A 19,471-nucleotide genomic window follows, 5' to 3' on the forward strand; every position below is an offset into this window, starting at 1 on the left:
TAAACACTAGAGGAAAATGGGCGCTGCGTTTTCTTGTGAGCAAAAAACACCACAATTTTGTAATTTCTCAGCAATTTCATCTACATAAGGATCATATTTATGGTTCATGATCTACATGGAGTTCATTTTATTCAGAACTTTGTCTATTTTTTCTAATTCTTCCAGTATGGCGGCGACGTTGGCCGTTGGCGTCAGATCCAGCTGTTAATCTGTCAGTGGATTTAAATTTATGAGGAAAACACCATGTTATGTGACACGTTTTGATGTAGACTGACTCTTCTAACTTATATCAGTACATAATTATTTATTCTACATCCTAATGAGTGTAAAAAATCATCAAAAAAACACCCATTAATTGAATGAGTATGTTACATAGCCCCAGGTGTAGCTAGCTAGCTCTTTCAAGCTGCGACCTCATCTGTTGCTGCTCCCCCACACCTCCTCCCTCCCTCCCGGCTTGCCTCTCCAACGGACCAACCGAGACGCTGGATGGAGACAGAGAGGGGATCGTCCCGGAGGGAAAAAACTTTTTCCTCCTTTGTTTTTTTTTAAGTGCCATTTACTTCAGCGGAGAAGGGGAGGCGTGTGAGGGAGGATCGTTCAGATTTTCCAGAGAGGTGGACTTTTTTTTTGGTGTGGAGTCACAGACTGGAGCTTCACTACGGTCGGTTTAGTGAGGTTAACTTAACGAAGTTCCCCGGCTGAGTAAAGGGAGAATGGAGACTAGCTAACCCCCAGCTAGCGTAGTTTAGCGTCTTTAAAACATTTGCATGAGGCAGAGGAAAGAACAAAACGATGCCGCAGTCGTCGGTATAGTTCAGCCTGTGAGTTTTGAAAAAAAAAAAGTCAAGGGAGAAGTTGGGGAAAACCGGTTTTCCCTGGTACGCTGCCGCCGCTTTTGTGTTTGTGAATGGTGGGGAGTTTTTCCTGTTTGACAGGGCTGATTGTCAAAGAGAAGTTAACGCTACAGCCGCCGAACACTAGGGCTCATCGGTAAGTTTTTAAAAACACTTTTACTCAATGAAAATACGGGTTTTGTGAGTTGCACATCTACATCACTGCGTTACTCTTCGTTTTACACCCCGAGGTTTGGTTGTCTGTGTTCTCTTGCCAGTGCACATTTGAATTCAGTTAACTCCAGACTGTCATTGGAAACAATAGCAGCGTATTTCATTACCGATGATGATTGATCATAGTGGAGCGGGTCCACCTCAGACTCTGACTGATCACTCCCAAACTCTACAGCTGGAAATGTTTGTAGTAACACGTAGCAAGCCAGGCTGCATCCATGGCTGCTCCCCCTCTTTTTTTTTTTTTTTTAAAGCATAGTACACTTGAGGCACATAATGCAACTTTTCCTTCAGCCTTTCAACACAAAGACATAATGATCCAGGATGGTAAAGGCTGTATTGGTGTGCACTGAACCAAACAAGTAGACTAAAACCCCTCTGCACTGTGCTTTAATCAATACTGGCTTACAAAATTAGGGTTTGAAGTTAGTTATGCAGAAGTGGAAGATGGTAAGCAGCTCACAGCTCTGAACTAAAATAAAAGATCAATACTGATTTGTGATTAGTTACATTTAAATCAAGGTATATGGTTGTTTAACAAGTCAGAACACTTTGAGAAACATAATTTGTATATAGTTATTCTCCATGATCACACATATGCAGGAGCACAACTAAATGGAAATATCCATCATCTTATAAAGCAAACATTTTATGTCTTTTTATGGCCCACGTAGCGTGCTAAAAGCCCCGGCCCTGTGGTTCTGTTGTGTGATCCAGGGTGGGAGTGCCTCTTGGTTTTCTGGGCAGTGTGATGACAGCCTACAGGTCCTGTCTTTACTGGGGAGTGCAGTCTGTAGTTGCACCCCCTCAGTGCGCCGACCCCCCCACCCCTCCCCAAATCTATCTACTTGACCTACTCTGTCAGCCTGCACCAGATGGTTGTGCCCCTTTGAAACGGCAAAGAGGAAGCCCTTCCCTGCTTCGGTGAAAAAGAGAAGGCAGGAAAGGGAGCATGAGGAGCAGGGGTTGATGAAAGTTGGACTGCACATGTTGTTTTGCACGGTGCCTTTTTAATTAGCATGAATGCAAGGATCTCACTTTTGTCTTGTGTTTGTTATTAGAATATGTTAACACCGTGCTGACTTCTCATATCTTCAGCGATTTAAACATGCATAATTAAATTACACTTAGACCATTGAACGCTGAACTTTATATAGGCTACTGTAGGCAGTTTTCAGGAGAGAGTATCCACAGGAAGAGCAACTGACCTGCAAGGCAAAGTAGAAATTCCCATTTTATGAGGGTACGCTTTAATTTGAAGTTTGGGTAATTGCTGCGTTTGGATCTGCTTTCTTCTTTAAACACAAGCAGTCTTTTTTTCCCCTTAAGACAACAGGGCCATAGGCTAAGGTTTACTCTTCCAATTAACGCACTGCCTTGCCAGCCATCTCTACATATACAGTCCCAAACTCTTGAGTTTCATTGTACAAAATCAAAGTAAAGTACACAGTTCTTACTCTTAATGTTTTTTTTCTTTTAGTTTACTTTACTTTCTTTGGCTAAAGAGGCAGAGCATAAATTCGAAATTTGGAACCATCAACTTGTGGTTACTTAAAAACACAATGCATTTACACAGTCATTTATTCAGCGGTTTGATATAGTGAATATTCAGTATTGAATCATGACAGACTCATGAATATTCTCCTCTGTTGTTGTTATCGTCTGTCGGGACATGATTTAAGATCGAAGCTGTCACAAATGTAGTTTCATATTGACATTGTTTAGTAATGCTGATTTCCTGTGCTGACCTCTTCAGAGTTGTTGGGTGAGCTCCCCCACTCTGTCAAGTGGCATGCTCAGGCCTCCTGCATCTGTTCATATGCGCAGCACATGGACAAGACTGAGCACTGGAGCGACTCTATCATTATGAATAAGTGCAGTGTTAAGGAAGCAATGTGCTGTACAGTCTGCACAAGACTCATTGCTGTGACTCATTTAATAGGAAGGCGACTCTTCTCTCTACCTTTCTCCTCTTCTAGGAAAGTTTTTGTAAATTGTTTAAATCATTTTGTAATTACCCGACCATGGATGTTTTTATGCCATAGATGGTGTCTTGGTTTTACCTCTTAAAAGATGAACTAAAGCATGGCTTGAGAGCAGCCTGTGTAAGACTCAGCGATTGGAGGATTTGGAGATTCCTGGATGCAAGAAAACCCCCCATTGTCACATGCAAACCACATAAAAACTGATACCAGTCATTTTGAAAAACATCCATCCATAGGCTACTTTTAGCACTTTAAACATTGGTTATACTCGTGACATGAGAGGGGTGTTGGGTCGGCTTGGAAAATGAAGGACACACGTGATATTTTAGGCCCGTGAGATCGCTGTAGGAGGTACAATTATTGTCGACTGGAATTTGACAAAGAGGGTTAAATGGCTGCTCTAAATGACAGAGCTGCAGTGGAAGTGCTGCAGACATATATAGGCACTGCACGGAGGTCTGAACCACCACTACCACCACTGTGCTCACTCCCCGTCCGCTGCTATAGCAAATCTGTCTACAAATGATCACAATTCAATCAGTGGCCTATTTGATTTTACTTTGGCAGGGTGCCAAAGCAACTCTGCTCCCTCTACGCCAGGAGCTTTACAAAGTTTTAATCTACCCTAATATATACTCCAGTGAAACTCCCCTCAGCTCGACTTCATACGGAGGGCAGGACATTCTTGGAGGTGGTCGGGTGTTGGCGTAGTGCTCAAGGACACGTCTGGACGATGGGTGGTTGCGCCTAGGCTCTCCACGCCAACCTAGTGCATATATTATCTCATACACAGCGCCATGCTGTCATGCCCTCGCTAACATGTGGACATCAGACTCCACCACACCGCCTACTAAATGCTGCTCTCCACCACAAACCCCTAATAGAGCGTTGTGGAGCTGCCCCTCCTTGCTGTGCTCGCTGTAGGATCCCTCCTCTGCTGCTGGATCACGACTCCCAACTTACTGGCGCATTGTGTGTTAACTTAGTGGTTGGAGTTTAGTCCATACCTCGGATTTTACCATGTGTGTTTATAATATACAGTATACACACGTGTGCCATTGCCATGTGACTCACTTCAAAGCCGCCTCGTTGTGTTTCTGATCTGTTTTCATGCCTCTTTATAAGTAGCTCTCCGCAGTCTTAAATTGAAAGGCCTCTATTGTTTAGACTAAAGTCAGGCAGGCATGAGATTGAGAGATTAGGAGGGGAAAATGAAGTAGTATACTATTAAAATATCGCTACAAGTGAGCGTTATTGGGGTTAATGGCCAGAGGACACATTTTTTGGCAGTGAGAATTACAATACAATCGTATGGCAGGAAATTATTTAATGATAGGAGGCATCAGTTAAAGTCCTACAACAAACAGTGAGGTCCTGACTGACATTGTCACTGACATGATATTGCCAGTTGTGCCGTCTGCCAGTTGTGCCAAATATTGCAAAAATGTTGTGAGTTGTTGTAACTCTGGGTCGTGAGAAGGATCCAGGAGCCAGGAAGGATCCAGGAGCTATGTGCAAAACGCTTTTGGTTGGGTTGTTTTGGGAAGCAAAATAGTTTTGCATTAAATTGGAGAATCTGAGGTCACAAATATGTGGATTAAAATTAGGCATTTTTTTCTTCATATTTTTTGGTTCAAGAAAGATCTGTTGCACACAGTGCACATTTCAGTGTCTGTGTTGTCAGAGAGCTGCAGTGAAACCTGTGTATTGGTAATGGTAAATGCAGCTGATCACCAGGAAAAGACCGTCTTGGGAAGACGGCCTCAGACCTGAGTAGGTAGACACGGTACAGTTACATCCCTGGTCTGCACAGGGGGAAATGATCCCTGTTGATGTTGTTCCTGATCACACTTGGCCCTAAAAAAGCAGTAGCTTAAGCCACATGCAAACGTTGTCAGAGACGCATGTTCATTTGATTTTTGTACATGCAAAGTATCCCATGGGTCACATCATGTAGTCAACTTTGCAGTGTGCACGTGGCACAATAGAGCTTTAAAACACAGTGGATTTGCCTGTGTCATGCACTCTGGAAAGGTTTAAAACTAGAGCTCAAGTTAATATATCAAACATCTACAATAATGCTCTAGTTTTATTGCTGTGTTTATTTGCGTGTGTGTGTGTGTGTCTTGTTGTGTGTGTAGTTTTTCAGCTGTGAGGAAGTGTGAGTGGGGAAAGATAAACCTGGATTAAAAAATAAAGGTCTGAACGTGGCTGAGAGCTCTCACCTGCTGCAAAATAAGAATGACAGGAATGTGGTGAATGTGACAGCGGAGACGTGTGGCACTGGCAGGGGTTGACTAGTTGATATAAAGCCTGCTTGACTTTTGACTAAATTTGACAAAATTCTTCGGACTAAATTGTTGCACATTTGTGATTAGTGTATCATTGTTTGGCAAGTGTGGCTGCATGGAGCTCAGACCCGGAGTCTAAGAATAAAGAAGTACAAATCCCCTGAGCATTCAAAGTCTGGAAAAAGAGTCTGAACTGACTATCATGTGGTGCTTTGTTCATTATGCAAGTTGTTACAGCATTACAACAGTAGCTGCCGCGCACAAAGACTGTGCTGAAACAGTTTCAGTCATGTAATCGAATCGTGGTGGTGACACAGTGGCAACTCTTACATGTAGATTAACCCTCAAGATAGACGGATTACAAGCTTATTTTCATCATACTGAAATGCAGCCTTGCCTGCTCTTTCCCTAGAATGGTTAAATTGCTCAGGTCCAGTTATTTGTATTGGCGAGGCTAACCTCCTTAGCCGTACAGAGTCCTAGCTAGCTGCCCCGTGCCCCCCATCTCAGTCCCAAGATCCCAGCAACACCTTTTTATTATTAAAGTGAAATTATGTTTCAGTGTTGATGATCCAGCTTTTTGTTCCCGTCTCTGCTCCGTGTCACGAACACAAGGGTCAGTTCCTGCTGAAACCTGATGTTCCACTTCCTCATTTGGTCCTCAGCTTCCTGCTAAGAGGAGACAGGAAGCTCACTAGTACCTATATGATGCCTTCTCAATATGATCCAAAGTGAAAGCAGATGTTATTGTGAGGATGAACATACGTTTATCCATGTTTATCCAGTTTAATGCTTAGCACAATATGGCATCCATTTCATGACCCCCACAGTGACAGTTAGCTTTATTCCCATGGTTCCTGTTGTCTAGACTCCATCGGTCTTTCAGCTGGTCGGGGTGTCCAGCTGAGGCGGGCATGATTTATGGCTGTAACTGCACAGCGCAGACCCCGGTGCATCTCACATTCTTCGTAGAGTGAAGCTGTCAGACAGCCAAGTCATAACACTGCAGGTTTTTAGCCTCTCAGCTGGCCCTGGCCATCAAGTTGGATGAGCACTTGCAGAATCCTTGGCTGTGATCGCACACGCCCTCCCCTTCATTAAACACACCCAAATTAGCTATGTGGGGAACTTAAAGTCGGCCCTGCCTGCTTCTCAGCAGCTGAGCACTCAAATCTGCGCTGCTCAGCCCCCTGCAGTGTTTGTTTGGTGGTGGGGGGGGGTACTCTTGGGCAAATTTCTGTTTCAAGGACAACACAATAGTTAATCAGCAGCTGATGCTTATTGTGTGTTGATTCACAGTTCCCACCTACTGTCTCTGAAGTAAATGGAAGTGATACTTCTGGAGACCTTTTTTTAGGTTTGCTTTTTGTGGTTCTAACTTTTCAAATACAGTATTTGAAGCCTCTAATGGCCACACTGTTGGCCCACAGCTTGAAGTGCTTCAACAATTGCATAGATTTCCATAAAATTGTGTACAGTCATTATTGCTCCTCAGAGGATGAATCCTATTGACTTTGACGATCCTCAGACTTTTCCTCTAGTACCATCATGAGGATGGCAATCTTGTTTTTGAGTGAAATATTTTGTTGATGTTTTGATGGATTGCAGTGAAATTTGCCACCAATATTGAAACTCCATAGAGGCCACATTCTAATAGCTTTGTTGATCCTCTGGCTTTTCATCTAACATGACATGCTGTCGTTAGGAGTAAGATTTAATTTTTCCAATCCTTTTGCTTTAGGACCAAAAACCTGAAATAACAACATTTCCATTAGCATGAGCTGAGCTGTACGTTGTGTACAGTGGTAACTGGTTGATTTTAGTCAGCTAAGAGGCTAACGTTTAAAAGATGTAGCTGGTTAATAGCACTGTCACTGTGAACATGTTGATGTCAGCAGCCTCACAGAGCCGATAGCTGAAGACCCTTAGTGTCGTTAACTTGTATTGAATTAGTTGCCAGGCAACTTAGGCTTGTAGAAAATTCAGCTAGGAAACTTTGGGAGGTTTTTGGGCCTCCAGAGAATTCAGCCATTAAGATAGATAGTTCTGCTTCTAGTTTCCTCTGTCACTCACCAGCCCTCTGAAGGCAAATGCTTGGCACCCAACTTAAAGCAAACACTCGGGATCTACCAGTCTCCTTGGTGCTCTCAGCCATCTTTATGTGGTCTCCTTTTTGTCCGCATGGTTTCCTCTGAGTGCCACTAGAGGTCACAGCATGGGCCTCAGAGTCTTTGTTTTGCCCCATAATGGCTCCATTCTCCCACAGCAGCAAGGACTTCCAAGCTTGCTAGACATAGGACACCATTGTGACTCATGGAGGGGTAACATGAGCCAGAGACATGGGAGTGTACATGGGCTTGCATGTCGAGTTAAGTAAATTACTCAGAAAAAGGTGATGAAATATGAACTAGTTCACACTCATAGTGTTAGCGTTACTAGGTAAAGTTGTTTTTCCAGTTAGAAAATAATCTTCAACAGTAGCCAAATATGATATGTTGTAGAAAGGAGGCCTTAATTATTTTCTACTAGAATTGGTTCTCATAGTTTAACTAAATTCATTAAGCTGACAACAAAACATTCATTCAAAGTATTGGCCCACAAGATGCAATAGGGGAATTTATGGCAAATTCTGAAAAATTAAATCAATTTTTTTGTCTTGATACTAAATAGATGGATAGAAGATAGAAAGAGATTAGATGAGCTTGAAAAAGACCTTTGTTTCACTGAAGTGGAGATTTAGTCAATTATCTTTACATAACCTGTAACATAGACAGTATCTGTTGCCTCCTACAAAAGCTCATGAGATCGTTTGTTAGTCACTCATTTGTGTTAAAGTTTCACATTTCTCACAGGGCCGGCAGTTTAAAAACGGCCAACGGTAAATGGAGGAAAGGCTACTGAGTAGAGTCAGTCCCAAAGTGGAGCTGTTTGCAGGAAGCTGGCTTGTGCAGGTGTTTCAAATCCAAACCAACCAGGTGGCCTTTTGCTGCGCTTCTGTCATACTGGACAAAGGGCGACCCGAGCAAAATGCTCTGGGAGGCAAACCAACAGCAGATAACGACAGGAAGTTGGACTAAGTGAGAAGTTTGTTGGTTCAGTTCTTGTGTCTATTAATAACTTAACAGTTCCACATTGTAACATAAAAAAAACCTCCTCTTCTCATATGATCAAAGCCAACACGTAGAGACACATCACCAAAGATCAAAACAAAAGCCCACAACAATGAGGTTCCTGTGGCCGTCAGTCCATATTCTAACCTCTTATCCTGTCACATGGGGGCTGGAGTCCTCGCTCAGTGGGCATGGGACACCAGTCTGTCACAAAACATTAACACAATCACACTGACTCTCCTATTCATGTGGAAATTCAACCTGAGTGTCTGAGGACATTGAGGTAACCCTGACAGATGTGAAGAAAACATTTGAGAACTCCACACAGAAAACACTCAGCCAGCTGCAGCGTCTAAACCCTCTTGCTTTAAGGCGACAGCGCTGACCGCAGAGCCGTCGTGCGTTTAGTTTTCATATCATCCCACAGGAGAGTTTGGCTCTTCATTTTAAGTCGGCTGGTGTTGATGTGAAGATGATATCCTTGATTGTTTACAGAGAGCCCCCCGGCAGTGCTCAGTGTGCTAGAAAACTCAGATATTATTTTGGTTCTGTCTCGTTCTATTCAGTATTTTCTTGTCTTATGAAATATCCCATCATTTTTTCTCTGTTACTTCAGACATTTGTTTTCGTGTTTACTTTAGACATTTTTTCCAGCCAACCAACCTTTATTCATCCACCCTTTTCATCATTGGAGCACAAGAACAACACATTTAAGAAGCAGAAAAGTTACATTTGTTGCACAGTATTGAAAATGATAAATCGATAGATATTGCAGATTGAGATATTTTTTTATATATATTTATATATTTAACGACATTACTGCACTCGCATCAACTATGTTTACATAAATGTACATATTATCTTAGTTCACACAAATCTTACTCCTTAACCTTAGTTTTCAGACTTTAACTGGCCACATAAACATAGTTTTTCCAAAATGTTGTGCCTCAGCAAAGAAATGAAGCATTGCAGTTTTCATTGATGGAAAGCAGAAAGAGAGAGAGAGGCACTGAAGAACTGCATGTGACTGAAGCAGAAGAGAAAACTTTCCAACGGGCTCTCATTTTTTCCATGTAAAGTCACTCATAGGCAGGACATATAAATTACACAGCCTTGTGTCTGTGAAAAGGGCGAAACCAATGCCAAAGAGAAAATAGATTTCATTTAAGGAGGGGAAAGATCCTGGTGAAGAGGCAGAGGTGGCAGATAGACGGGGCGAAAAGAGGAAGATCTGGGAAGAAGCATTAAGAGTTTCCTGACTATTTGTCTGAAGTAGAAAATGTGAGTGAGCTGTAATCGGATCTCAGCTGTTGTGAGATCATACAGGAGGTCTGCCAGCAGCCTCAGAAAGAGCAGTCCGCCCATCAGCCTCTCGCCCCGCTGCAGCCCTCTGTGGCTCTCTGCAGGCCTGCCAGCTTAAATATCATATATCATTTTTCAGGAGCTGCAGTGCCTCCTAGAAATTAGTAGGTGGAAGTGAAATGTAAAGCACCAGTTTTGCATACAATTAGATAAAGAGGTGGGCTGCATGCCATTATAGACTGCATTTTAACATATACCCTTGTAGCTGTTCAGGGAACTTCTTTGGGCGGCATGAAGAAAATGTTCTGACTTCATATGGTAAACCAATGATTTAAAAATGCATTAAATGTATAGTCACAGAGCTGAAAACAGGGCTGTTGCTCGGAGCTAAAGGTGCATGGTTTTCACAGGGTGGTAACTTTTGACCACTGGTTGTTTTGATAATAAAGTTATCAATTAACTGATTTTACACTGCTCATTTAACGGACTTAAACATACACTTAAGAAATGCACTTGAATAAAAGTGAAAAATAAAAATAGCTCATTTACCATGAAACCAAGTTAGTTACTTGGTTCTCCTCTCCTTCCTGTGTGATTTTAAAAGGGCAGATGAAATTAGATTATTTTAATATTGTTAAAAACTAAAAGTCAAGCCAATTAATCGTCTCTGATGACTGACCGCTCTCTGTTCTCGACCACAGCGGTTCGAGGGGAACAGATCTCCACAGGGGTTATAGTGAGCGAATGAGCTGCTTGTGCCCGGAGCACACAGGGCCGCAGAGTTGCATAGCTTTGTGTGTCGAGTTGACAGCTGCACATACACAGCAGCGAGGAAGAAGTCGCAGTTGACCTGAAGATTTCACACTTCACATTTAGCCACTTCTCTGCATTGATCAGGATGAAGCTGTTTGATTTTTCTTTTTTTTAACTAGGCGGAGATTCAGTCACATGGTCAACATTTTCTCCTCTCTTACAGTCACCAAACCTGCTCAGATGGACTTGAGATAACGCCACCAGAAGTTCAACCCTTGTCCTGAACTTCAGCCTCCCACATTCACCCAGAATGGCGGATCCCACTGGGCCGAGCTCTGAGGGGGCCGGGGCAGGCACGGCCGAGGTCGACGCCTGCAGTTTGGAGATAGAGAGGAAGTATGATGTCATCCCTGCCGTCATCTGCTCCATGTGTTGCCTCTTTGGCATCATTTACTGCTTCTTTGGTGAGGATCCCTGCCGCCTCGCAGACCTTGTTTTCAATGTTTCAATGTTCTCGGGATGACGTATAACTGTAAACTTACCTCCATTTTCAATTGATGTTGCAAGTAGGTATCTTCTGTTTCGTGTTTAAAATTTGGGATTCATATCTCTTGTCTCTCTGCGTCCAGGTTACCGCTGTTTCAAGGCTGTCATGTTCCTGTCTGGTCTGATGTTCGGCTCCGTCATCATCTTCTTGCTGTGCCACAAGGAGCATGTGCTGGACACGCAGCTGAGCGTGGAGGCCAGCGCGGGCATCGGCCTCGGTATCGGCCTGCTGTGCGGCCTGGTCACCATGCTGGTGCGAAGCGTCGGCCTCTTCATGACCGGCCTGCTGCTGGGCCTCCTGCTGGCTCTCGCCGCCCTGCTGGTCACTCACCAGTTCTACACTCCAACCACAGTCTGGGTCCCGCTGGGCGCACTTCTGGGAACGGGCATGCTGTTCGCCGTGCTGACACTGCAGTGGCAAAAGCTGTTCACCATACTCTCCACGGCAGTGTTCGGGGCAGCTATCATGACTGTGTGTGCTGATTACTTTGTGGAGATGCTGGCGTTGGCCACACACGTGTATGAATGCTTGCGCCTCACATCCGGGCCTCCTCTCTGCTGGTACAGCTGGGTCATTCTGGGCATCTGGCCCGCCCTCAGCCTCATAGGAGTACTGGTCCAGTGGAAACTGACTGATGACAGCTTCTCGCACACTGAGGGTAAGGAGAAAATGTCGTCACGCTTCGAGTCCAAGTTCGGTTGTCAGCAGGCCCGAATTTATGTCCGACTTATAAGAATTAAACTTAAGAATGTAGAATAAAAGCCAGTGGAGGAGGAGGAGTAAAACGGCTCTCTCGAGCGACTTCCTCCCACTTGAAGCATGTAGTATTTAAGTATTTAAAGGCCACTCTCAAGTGATTACATGATGAATTACATATATGTATGGGAGACATGGATTTACCCCATATCTGCCCCTTTTGTTTGTTTGCATTTAAAAGTCATAAAATGTTCTTAGTGGTATATTATTCAGCAACAATTCTATGTGATTTTAATATGTTTTTGTGAAACCCCCAATATCTTCCCAAGTAATTAATAAGTAAAATGAACTATTATCATTTATGATACATAAACATAAATAGGGAAAGAAAAGGAAAACCTGAACCAGAAAATAGAATCTGTAGTTTGTGCCACACAGTGCAATCATAAAGATGCTTTGAAAGTTATTGCAAACTAAACTGTTGAAATTAATTTCAACCCTGATAAATGCAAAACCCAACATTCAATGCAAAGAAAAGGCTAAAATGATCCTATTCTGAACATAGTTTTGATCATGAGCACTGATACACAAGACTGAGTATTTAAAAAATTTTACACGTAGCTAAATAAAGATGATTAAATATCATTTAAGTTTGCGAGTGAAGAATTTTTACTTTCATCCTCTTATGTGCAAAACTTCCATTTAGGTGTTTTGAAGACTATTTTACACAAATCATTTCTACTGGCTCTGCATCACATAGTTTGCTCAGACTGACTGTAATTTGCTTAATGATAAAACGTTTAAAAGTTGCCTTTGATTCCCTTTCTCTTCGTAGTTGTCATCAGTCGGAGACAGAAGAGAGTCCAGCTGATGCGGATCCGAGAGAAGGATGCCAAGAAGCGACAGCAGGCAGGTGGGCAGGAAGGCACGTACCGCCGTAAACCCACCCCAGTCAAACGTTACGCTGGGGATCTACTGGCACCGGTCAGTGTCACCCAACATGGCGTGTGCTGTAGATGCTGATACTGATGCCACAAATAAAATCCTTGTCGAGTTGACCCCTCTGTTTTCACGTACTCACTCACCCCTCCCTGTCTTGTCCTTCGCAGAGCTACCTGCAAAGTCTGCGGGACAGACAAATGGGCACAGGCACTTCCCTTAGCAGCCTGGGCACCGCCAACCACACCATGATCGACTTGGACTACGACACCGGGTCCACGGTTCCCCTCACGGCTACAACCCCTGTGGTCAGGGTCTGAGCAATGCAGATATGAAGAAGGGACGGTGCTCGGTCTTCCTAACGTAGAGTAGAACACGCAAACTGCTCCACTCTTATTCTGCCTCTGAACTGATTTGGAGTGAGGAGGATGTCTTCCTATCAGTGCGTCAGTCCCAGAAGGAGAAGAGAATGCTGCTTTTTTTTTTTAGCAAAGAAAAAAGAGGCGTTCGGTGAAAACTATAACCACTGTGTTTCTCAGAGAGACACTTGAAGCCAGATACTAACAAAGTAAGGTCCTCCATTTCCTCTCATCATGTATTAAATACATTAACAGCAAGTACGAGCCTCAAATAACTGTTTTTCTGTCTTTGGATGTGAACGTCACAAAGCGGTTTGCTTGACATTACATGTACTGTACGTAAAACGTTAATCATCGCCATGAAGTGTTGTGCTAAAACCTGTCTTAACGGTTAACTGTCTGATCGTAGGATTTGTGGAACTTTTATCGTTGAAATGACTTATCTTGTGTATTTTTTTAGATGGAGTGTGGTGAGAGAGTAAAACATGGCATGTAGATGGAGTGTGACGTGAGTTTTTAGCAGGATCTTTTCCAGCGGCACTAATTCTGTGACTTTGTTTTTTTATTTCTCGAGTGTAGCTCCTGTCAGAACGCAGTAGGTGACAGATTTAGACTGATGTGTACGTTTATGGAGTCAACTTTTTATAATTTAATTTATATAATGACCAAGTACATGATAGTGTTGACAGAAAAAAGGACAAAAAACAAAGCATGTTTGTTGTTAATTTGTAGATTTTTAAATAATTATCCAGTTTGTTTGAATTTTGCAGGAACAATGCACTTGTTACCTGAACCTGTACATACCTGTTGATAGAAATTTCAAAGATAAATAAATTTGTTTGATAAAAAAGCAGTTTTGAGTCACATAAATTATATTGTCTGTCTCTTTGGGGCTCCTAGCAACACTGGCAGCATTACTCAACAGATTTTTAGGCAATAAAGAGGTCATTGGGAGGATTTCCTACTCGGCAACTGGTTGGGGTTGCCATGGTGCCATGTTTTTTTTTTTTTTTTTTCCCAGACAACACAGTGCAGGACAGACGGGCCTTTCATCACAGTGAACTTAAAATATTTTTCTATGTTTTATTTAGGGAATGTCAAAGCACTTTTCTGGTGACAGGGAACTGGAGTCAAGAAGGCAGTTTTACTGTTTACATCGTCTTATTTAATAGTAGAAAAAGCTACATTTTCACTTTAAAAAAATCAGGACACACATCTATGCCACATGATTCCTCGCAGACCAGTGTGATTCGCAGACTGATGAAAGTGCACTGAACACAAAGTGCACTGAACACACTTTACAAGTGTTACACGATCTGTTAAACAAAATGTCCGAGCAGAAAGTGCACACTCCCATCATCACATTACATCTTGCTGAAAGTATTAAGACATAATTCAACACATATGTTAGAGAGAAAAACAGAAGGCCTCCCTCGATTTCTCCCTGAGATCATACAAAAAGCTTACATAATTTTTTGCAGTCACAAAAACGCATTTGAACTACGCCTCACAAAAATCAGTCTGCTGCAGAGGGCAGGAGTAGCTCGGTTAAAGTCAATCCTCACATTAGGTTTTATTTCAAGGTGGTAGAAGATGACTCACAATCAGTCACTGCTAGTTGAGGTTGCCTGGTTGTCAATGCCCCTGGAGTGGACCCAGCACCCCTGCTGCAGACCTCTTGGTGCCTGCTGCCCCCTGATGGTCGACCTCTAGCACCGCATCCAGCGCTCCTTCTTGCTCAGTGGGTATCCTTTGACGACTCTCAGCAGCTCGTTCACGCGCCAGTAGTCATCTCCCTTGAAGAAGAAGACCTTGCCGTTGGTCCAGGTGAAGGCTGCGTCCGGTCTGGACGGCGCTCCGGTGAAGAGCATGGAGAGCGGTTTGGGGTAGAAAGTGAAGTCGTTGTACTTCAGCTCATCCCACTGCCAGTGCTCTGAACCCTACACAGGCAGACGGCAAAGACATGGGAATAAAACTGAGGATTTCAGCTTCGGCTCTCTTTTAACGAAAGAGCTTGGTCTAGACCTGCTCTTTTATGTAGAGTGTCTTGAGATAGTTTTTTGTTATGAATTGGTGCTATATATATAAAGATTGATTGATTAATGCAGTCACTACTTGCAGGTGTTTTGATTGTAGATACCTTGATAAAAATCAGCTTCTTGTTCTTCTCCAGGTACAAGGCTGCATCGACATTATGAGGGATCCGTTTCATGTCTTTGGGGTAGCCATTGTCCAGCATGAACCTGCTATACTTCCACACTTTACTGCCTGTGACCAGAAACAGTAGAAAACAACATTCATACAAGACTTGCAGCTGGAAAACAGGAAGCACATGCACGCCACAAGTACTGGACAACAGCTGTACCTTTAAAAAAGTATGTCTTGTTGGTTCTTGGAGAGTGCACAGCGGCATCCAGGTTTCCAGGAAGTTCTCCCCAAAGCCTGTTGATCTTTATTGGTGTGTTGTGTCCCAGATCAGAGATGGTCCACATGTAATCACCACTGAAAGCAAAGGTTTTCCTCCACGGACCTGATTAAACATAGAGATATCCATCCATTCATTGTCTACACTGCTTATTCTTAAGGGTCGTGGGGGGCTGGAGCCAATCTGGTGACTCTGAACTGGTCACCAGTAAATCACAGGGCCGACACATAGAGATTCATGCTCAAACTCGTACCACAATCACCAGCTAACCTAACCTGCATGTCTTTGGACTGTGGGAGGAGGCCGGAGTACCCAGAGGAAACCCACGCAAGCACGAGGAGAACATGCAAACTCCACACAGAAGGTTCAAAGTGCAAACGGCATTTCTGCCGACCAGCAGGTTTGAACCTGGAACCTTCTTGCTGTGAAGCAGCAGTGCTTAGACCAAGATATGTACATGTTAAAATACTACATTTTAGCCCACAAACACTCCTATTTTGAGTTTATTTTGTCTGTCCCCTTTGAATCCAGCCTATTGTGATCTAATGTAAAGGCAGGCTCCAGTGCACATAGGTGGGGCTAATCTATAACTCACCCAGCATGATGGCGTCCAGTGTGGCGGTGCAGGGGTCAGGGATGCTCTCAGAGTCACCGCTGCTTTCTGTGGGAACGAGGCTGTCTGGGATCGCTGGACTGGACGCCATAGTGCTGGTGATTCGTTTGCCTATAAAAGAGAAGTTACAAGTTTTAGGATGAATGCATACTGTTCTTACTTTGGCATTTGAAAACTACATGAATAATGTTTTTTTTTTTTAATTCCAGCAGGGGGTAAGGTGTCTCCGATCTCTCACAATTCAAAGCAATAAAACAGCTCGACAGTTGCATGCAGCCCAGTCACAGGCAAATTCACAATGAATACCAAAGCTCTAATCCTGACCAGTGGTCGCTCACCGTATAACGCCTGGATACCTTCGATATCATCTGGATGCAGCCTGAAGTTGGCACGGTAACCAGTGTAGACTGGAGCCATCAGAGAGCTCCTGAACTGAGAGTGGCCCAGGCCGAGGGCGTGACCGATTTCATGGGCAGCTACAATACGCAGATTAGTACCATAATAAGTCCCCTCTGTCCAGAACTCATCCTCATCGAAATGGACAATACCAGATTCTGGTGACTCAGCGTGGGCCAGCACATGACCTGCAGGTGATACAAATAAACAGTTTATGTTCGTGTTGCAGGGAAAGTAGGTTTTGCTTCACAGTGAAAGAAAAAAAACCCACCACGTCCATCAAATGGGACTGAGCAGTAGCCGTCTTTCTTATGGAAGGAGATCTTTATGTCTGCTCTGCCATAGTGGATCTCTCTGAAGGTCAGAGCGGCCACGTCGCTCCAGTACTTGAAGGCAGAGCGGATGGCCGCCCTGACGTCCGTCTTCTTCATGTCAGGCGTGTAGTTGTAGATGCGGTAGGTCAGACTTCTCTTTCTCCAACGACCTGCGAGAGAAGAATCCTTTTTTTTATATATAAGCCACCACAACAAAACTAGCTGTGTGTACAGTATGGACAGGAGGGATGACTACAGCAGGAAAACCCTGTTTCAGTGTTCACACAGGCACCGGATTCCTCAGACGTGTACTGATGCATGGAGTCTTACTGAATTTTGTGATTCCTGCACACTACTTACTAGCTATCACAATTTATTGATCATACCAATGTTTTGGTCCCTCTGGGCCTTTGTTAAGAGCATGAGTGGATTACCTCAGAGGGTCTTTAAGCCAGAGCCTCTGCGTGAAGTTGCAGTTAGCTTTGCTTAGTCATTCATGTCAATGACAGAGACCCAAAAGTCCTACTGAAAAACTAGAGGAGTAGCCAAAACATTCATTTTGAGGATGTCACAAGAAACAAACCATCACGATACATTTTAAATGAGAGTTAATCCCATCAGTTTATCATTTAGGACTTCAGAGGGGCTTTTTTTTGTCTCATGATCCGCCTACGGACAAGATTATCTTCAACAATTCTTACAACAATGGTCTCAAACAGATAATGCTTCACCCAGTGTGTGTGCACAGGTGTAGGACAGTTTATTCTCCAGTGGGAGTGATTCATGATCTTTAAAATCTCTTCCAGAATACATTTTGTCAGCTCTCCGTAGGCTTTAGAAACCCTGACTCTTAACAAAATAAAATTCAGTCAGTTGGCTAAGAAAAGAAAGAGTAATGTGGAACTTTATCACATTGTTTTGTCATTTCTAGTCTCCTAGTTGCTTTGTTTTTATCATCACATGGCCAGGATCACATCTAATGGTCTCATAATACTTCAGGCACCTTTTAAATAAGGCACTGAACACTGCAACTACAGTGGAACATTTCAGCAGTAGTGAATAGTGAGAGTGATGAAATCTGCTCCCTTTAGAGATCCAGTGGGTTCTCCAAAGTTTTAAAGGACTCAAAAAGTCTGAAAACTGATATTATTTTAAGGGTAGTTATACATCATTTTGTCATTTTGTGACAACATGCCTCACAGTAAAAAGGTGTTCACATTGTGGGACACGTGGACAACTTAGTTAACCTCTGCTGTTTAAGAAGTTGACATATTCATAACTAGCTTCAAAGCAAAAAATTACATATAAACTACTTGCTGAGAATCCAGATTTCCTCTTGACTCACCCATCACGCTGTATTTGTAATGTTTCTTGTTGAAGGAGTCCTCCATGCCACAGCGAGGCTGTCTCATCACATTCAGCGTAGCTTCATCTAATTCTCCAGTAGGTGGCAGATCATTCACCTTCTGGAAAACCCTGCAGACAAGAGGCGATCAGACATCTGCACACTGATTTGAAAATGCAAGGAGGGCGGCTCTCATCCTCCTCCTCCTCCTCCTCTGTATCTGTCGTTCCAACAGACCCTCTTACAGAGCTAACCAATGCTACAACTTTAATGCATTGCCAACAGCTACCTGTGGCTCTAGTTTGTGTTACCTCAGAGCTTCCATGATCTGCTCCAGTTGATGAGGGTCCTGTGGTTCAGCGGGGTCATTCAGGTAGCCATACTGCCTCAGATAGGCCTGAGAATACAGAGGCAGACAATGAAGCTCTCACACACTTAAAAGAATACTGTAAATTTAGTTTGCATTGATTTCTTTAGAAACATACACTCACAAGATGCTTTTGACTTATCTCATCAGCAAGACTACTCCATACTGTATATATAGACACAAATAAATATCATCATACCTTTGCTTCATTTAATGCTGGCCATTGCACTGCTGCACAAATAACTCCACCGAGGTTGAGCAGCAGCAGCAGCAGCAGTCCTGTGTAGTTCATATTTTGGTTTTTAATCAATGGTTTCTGTCCAGAAATATCCAGCGCTGATGCTCAGAGTTCAGAGAGAAGTGGCCGGCAGAGTCCCACAGCAGACTCTGTTTGTTCTCCGAGCGCTCCAGCAGTTTTTAACCCAGCCCGGGGCATGAGTCAGACCTGTGGCTAAGATGATCCATCGCTGAAGAATGAGGATCACAGGAGCAGCCAGATGGCCTCGGGCCAATATGTGTACAGTTGTTCAGAGAGGACGAGGAGCTCCAGCAGTGGTTTTCACACTGTTTAGCTCTCTGAGAGGAGGTAATTCACCCTGAACAAAACTCTAAACTCACTACAACATTCCCATATTATTCTCTCAGGGTCAGTGCCTTTTTGTTCACTCCCTGCTGTTAACGCAAAACAGTGTGTCCTCTGTATCACAGTTCAGTTATGGAGGGCAAGGAGGTATCACAGACGGTGCCTGTCATCCCCACACCTGTCCCATCTTTCCCAATTTACATTTATAATTCACACACCAGTTGATTCATAATTAAAAAGGTAACCAAGAATAGATTAGATATAAGTTCAGGATGTTATTGCATGTTGTCAACAACAGTATTTCCTTTTGCAATCTGAAATGTTTTAAGGCACCAATCTGTGCTTCAAACGGAAACAAATAGGTCACCTACTGACC

The 19,471-nt window shown here is 43.3% G+C and overlaps 2 protein-coding genes across 3 annotated transcripts; one reads left to right on the forward strand and one right to left on the reverse strand.

Annotated features, from left to right (window-relative positions):
• The first annotated feature begins 558 nt into the window (after positions 1-558).
• Positions 559-13,905, forward strand: LOC139214149 (transmembrane protein 198-like). Of its 2 annotated transcripts, none has more exons than XM_070844912.1 (5): positions 559-993; positions 10,735-10,975; positions 11,141-11,716; positions 12,590-12,738; positions 12,864-13,905. In XM_070844912.1, the coding sequence occupies exons 2-5, from the start codon at positions 10,822-10,824 to the stop codon at positions 13,011-13,013; spliced, it is 1,029 nt and encodes a 342-aa protein (XP_070701013.1). In that variant the 5' UTR covers positions 559-993; positions 10,735-10,821; the 3' UTR covers positions 13,014-13,905. The 2 variants fall into 2 exon arrangements, with proteins under 2 accessions (XP_070701013.1, XP_070701021.1); XM_070844920.1 differs by having other exon boundaries at positions 12,590-12,667.
• A 391-nt stretch (positions 13,906-14,296) lies between these two features.
• Positions 14,297-18,804, reverse strand: mmp19 (matrix metallopeptidase 19). Its single transcript, XM_070848775.1, has 9 exons — positions 18,712-18,804; positions 18,457-18,542; positions 18,146-18,276; positions 16,758-16,970; positions 16,429-16,674; positions 16,073-16,201; positions 15,418-15,582; positions 15,193-15,320; positions 14,297-14,992 (listed from the first exon to the last, which is right to left on the reverse strand). The coding sequence occupies exons 1-9, from the start codon at positions 18,802-18,804 to the stop codon at positions 14,762-14,764; spliced, it is 1,422 nt and encodes a 473-aa protein (XP_070704876.1). The 3' UTR covers positions 14,297-14,761.
• Between the last annotated feature and the right edge of the window lie 667 nt (positions 18,805-19,471).

Source organism: Pempheris klunzingeri, chromosome 2, assembly GCF_042242105.1.
Source record: "Pempheris klunzingeri isolate RE-2024b chromosome 2, fPemKlu1.hap1, whole genome shotgun sequence".
NCBI lineage: Eukaryota > Metazoa > Chordata > Actinopteri > Acropomatiformes > Pempheridae > Pempheris > Pempheris klunzingeri.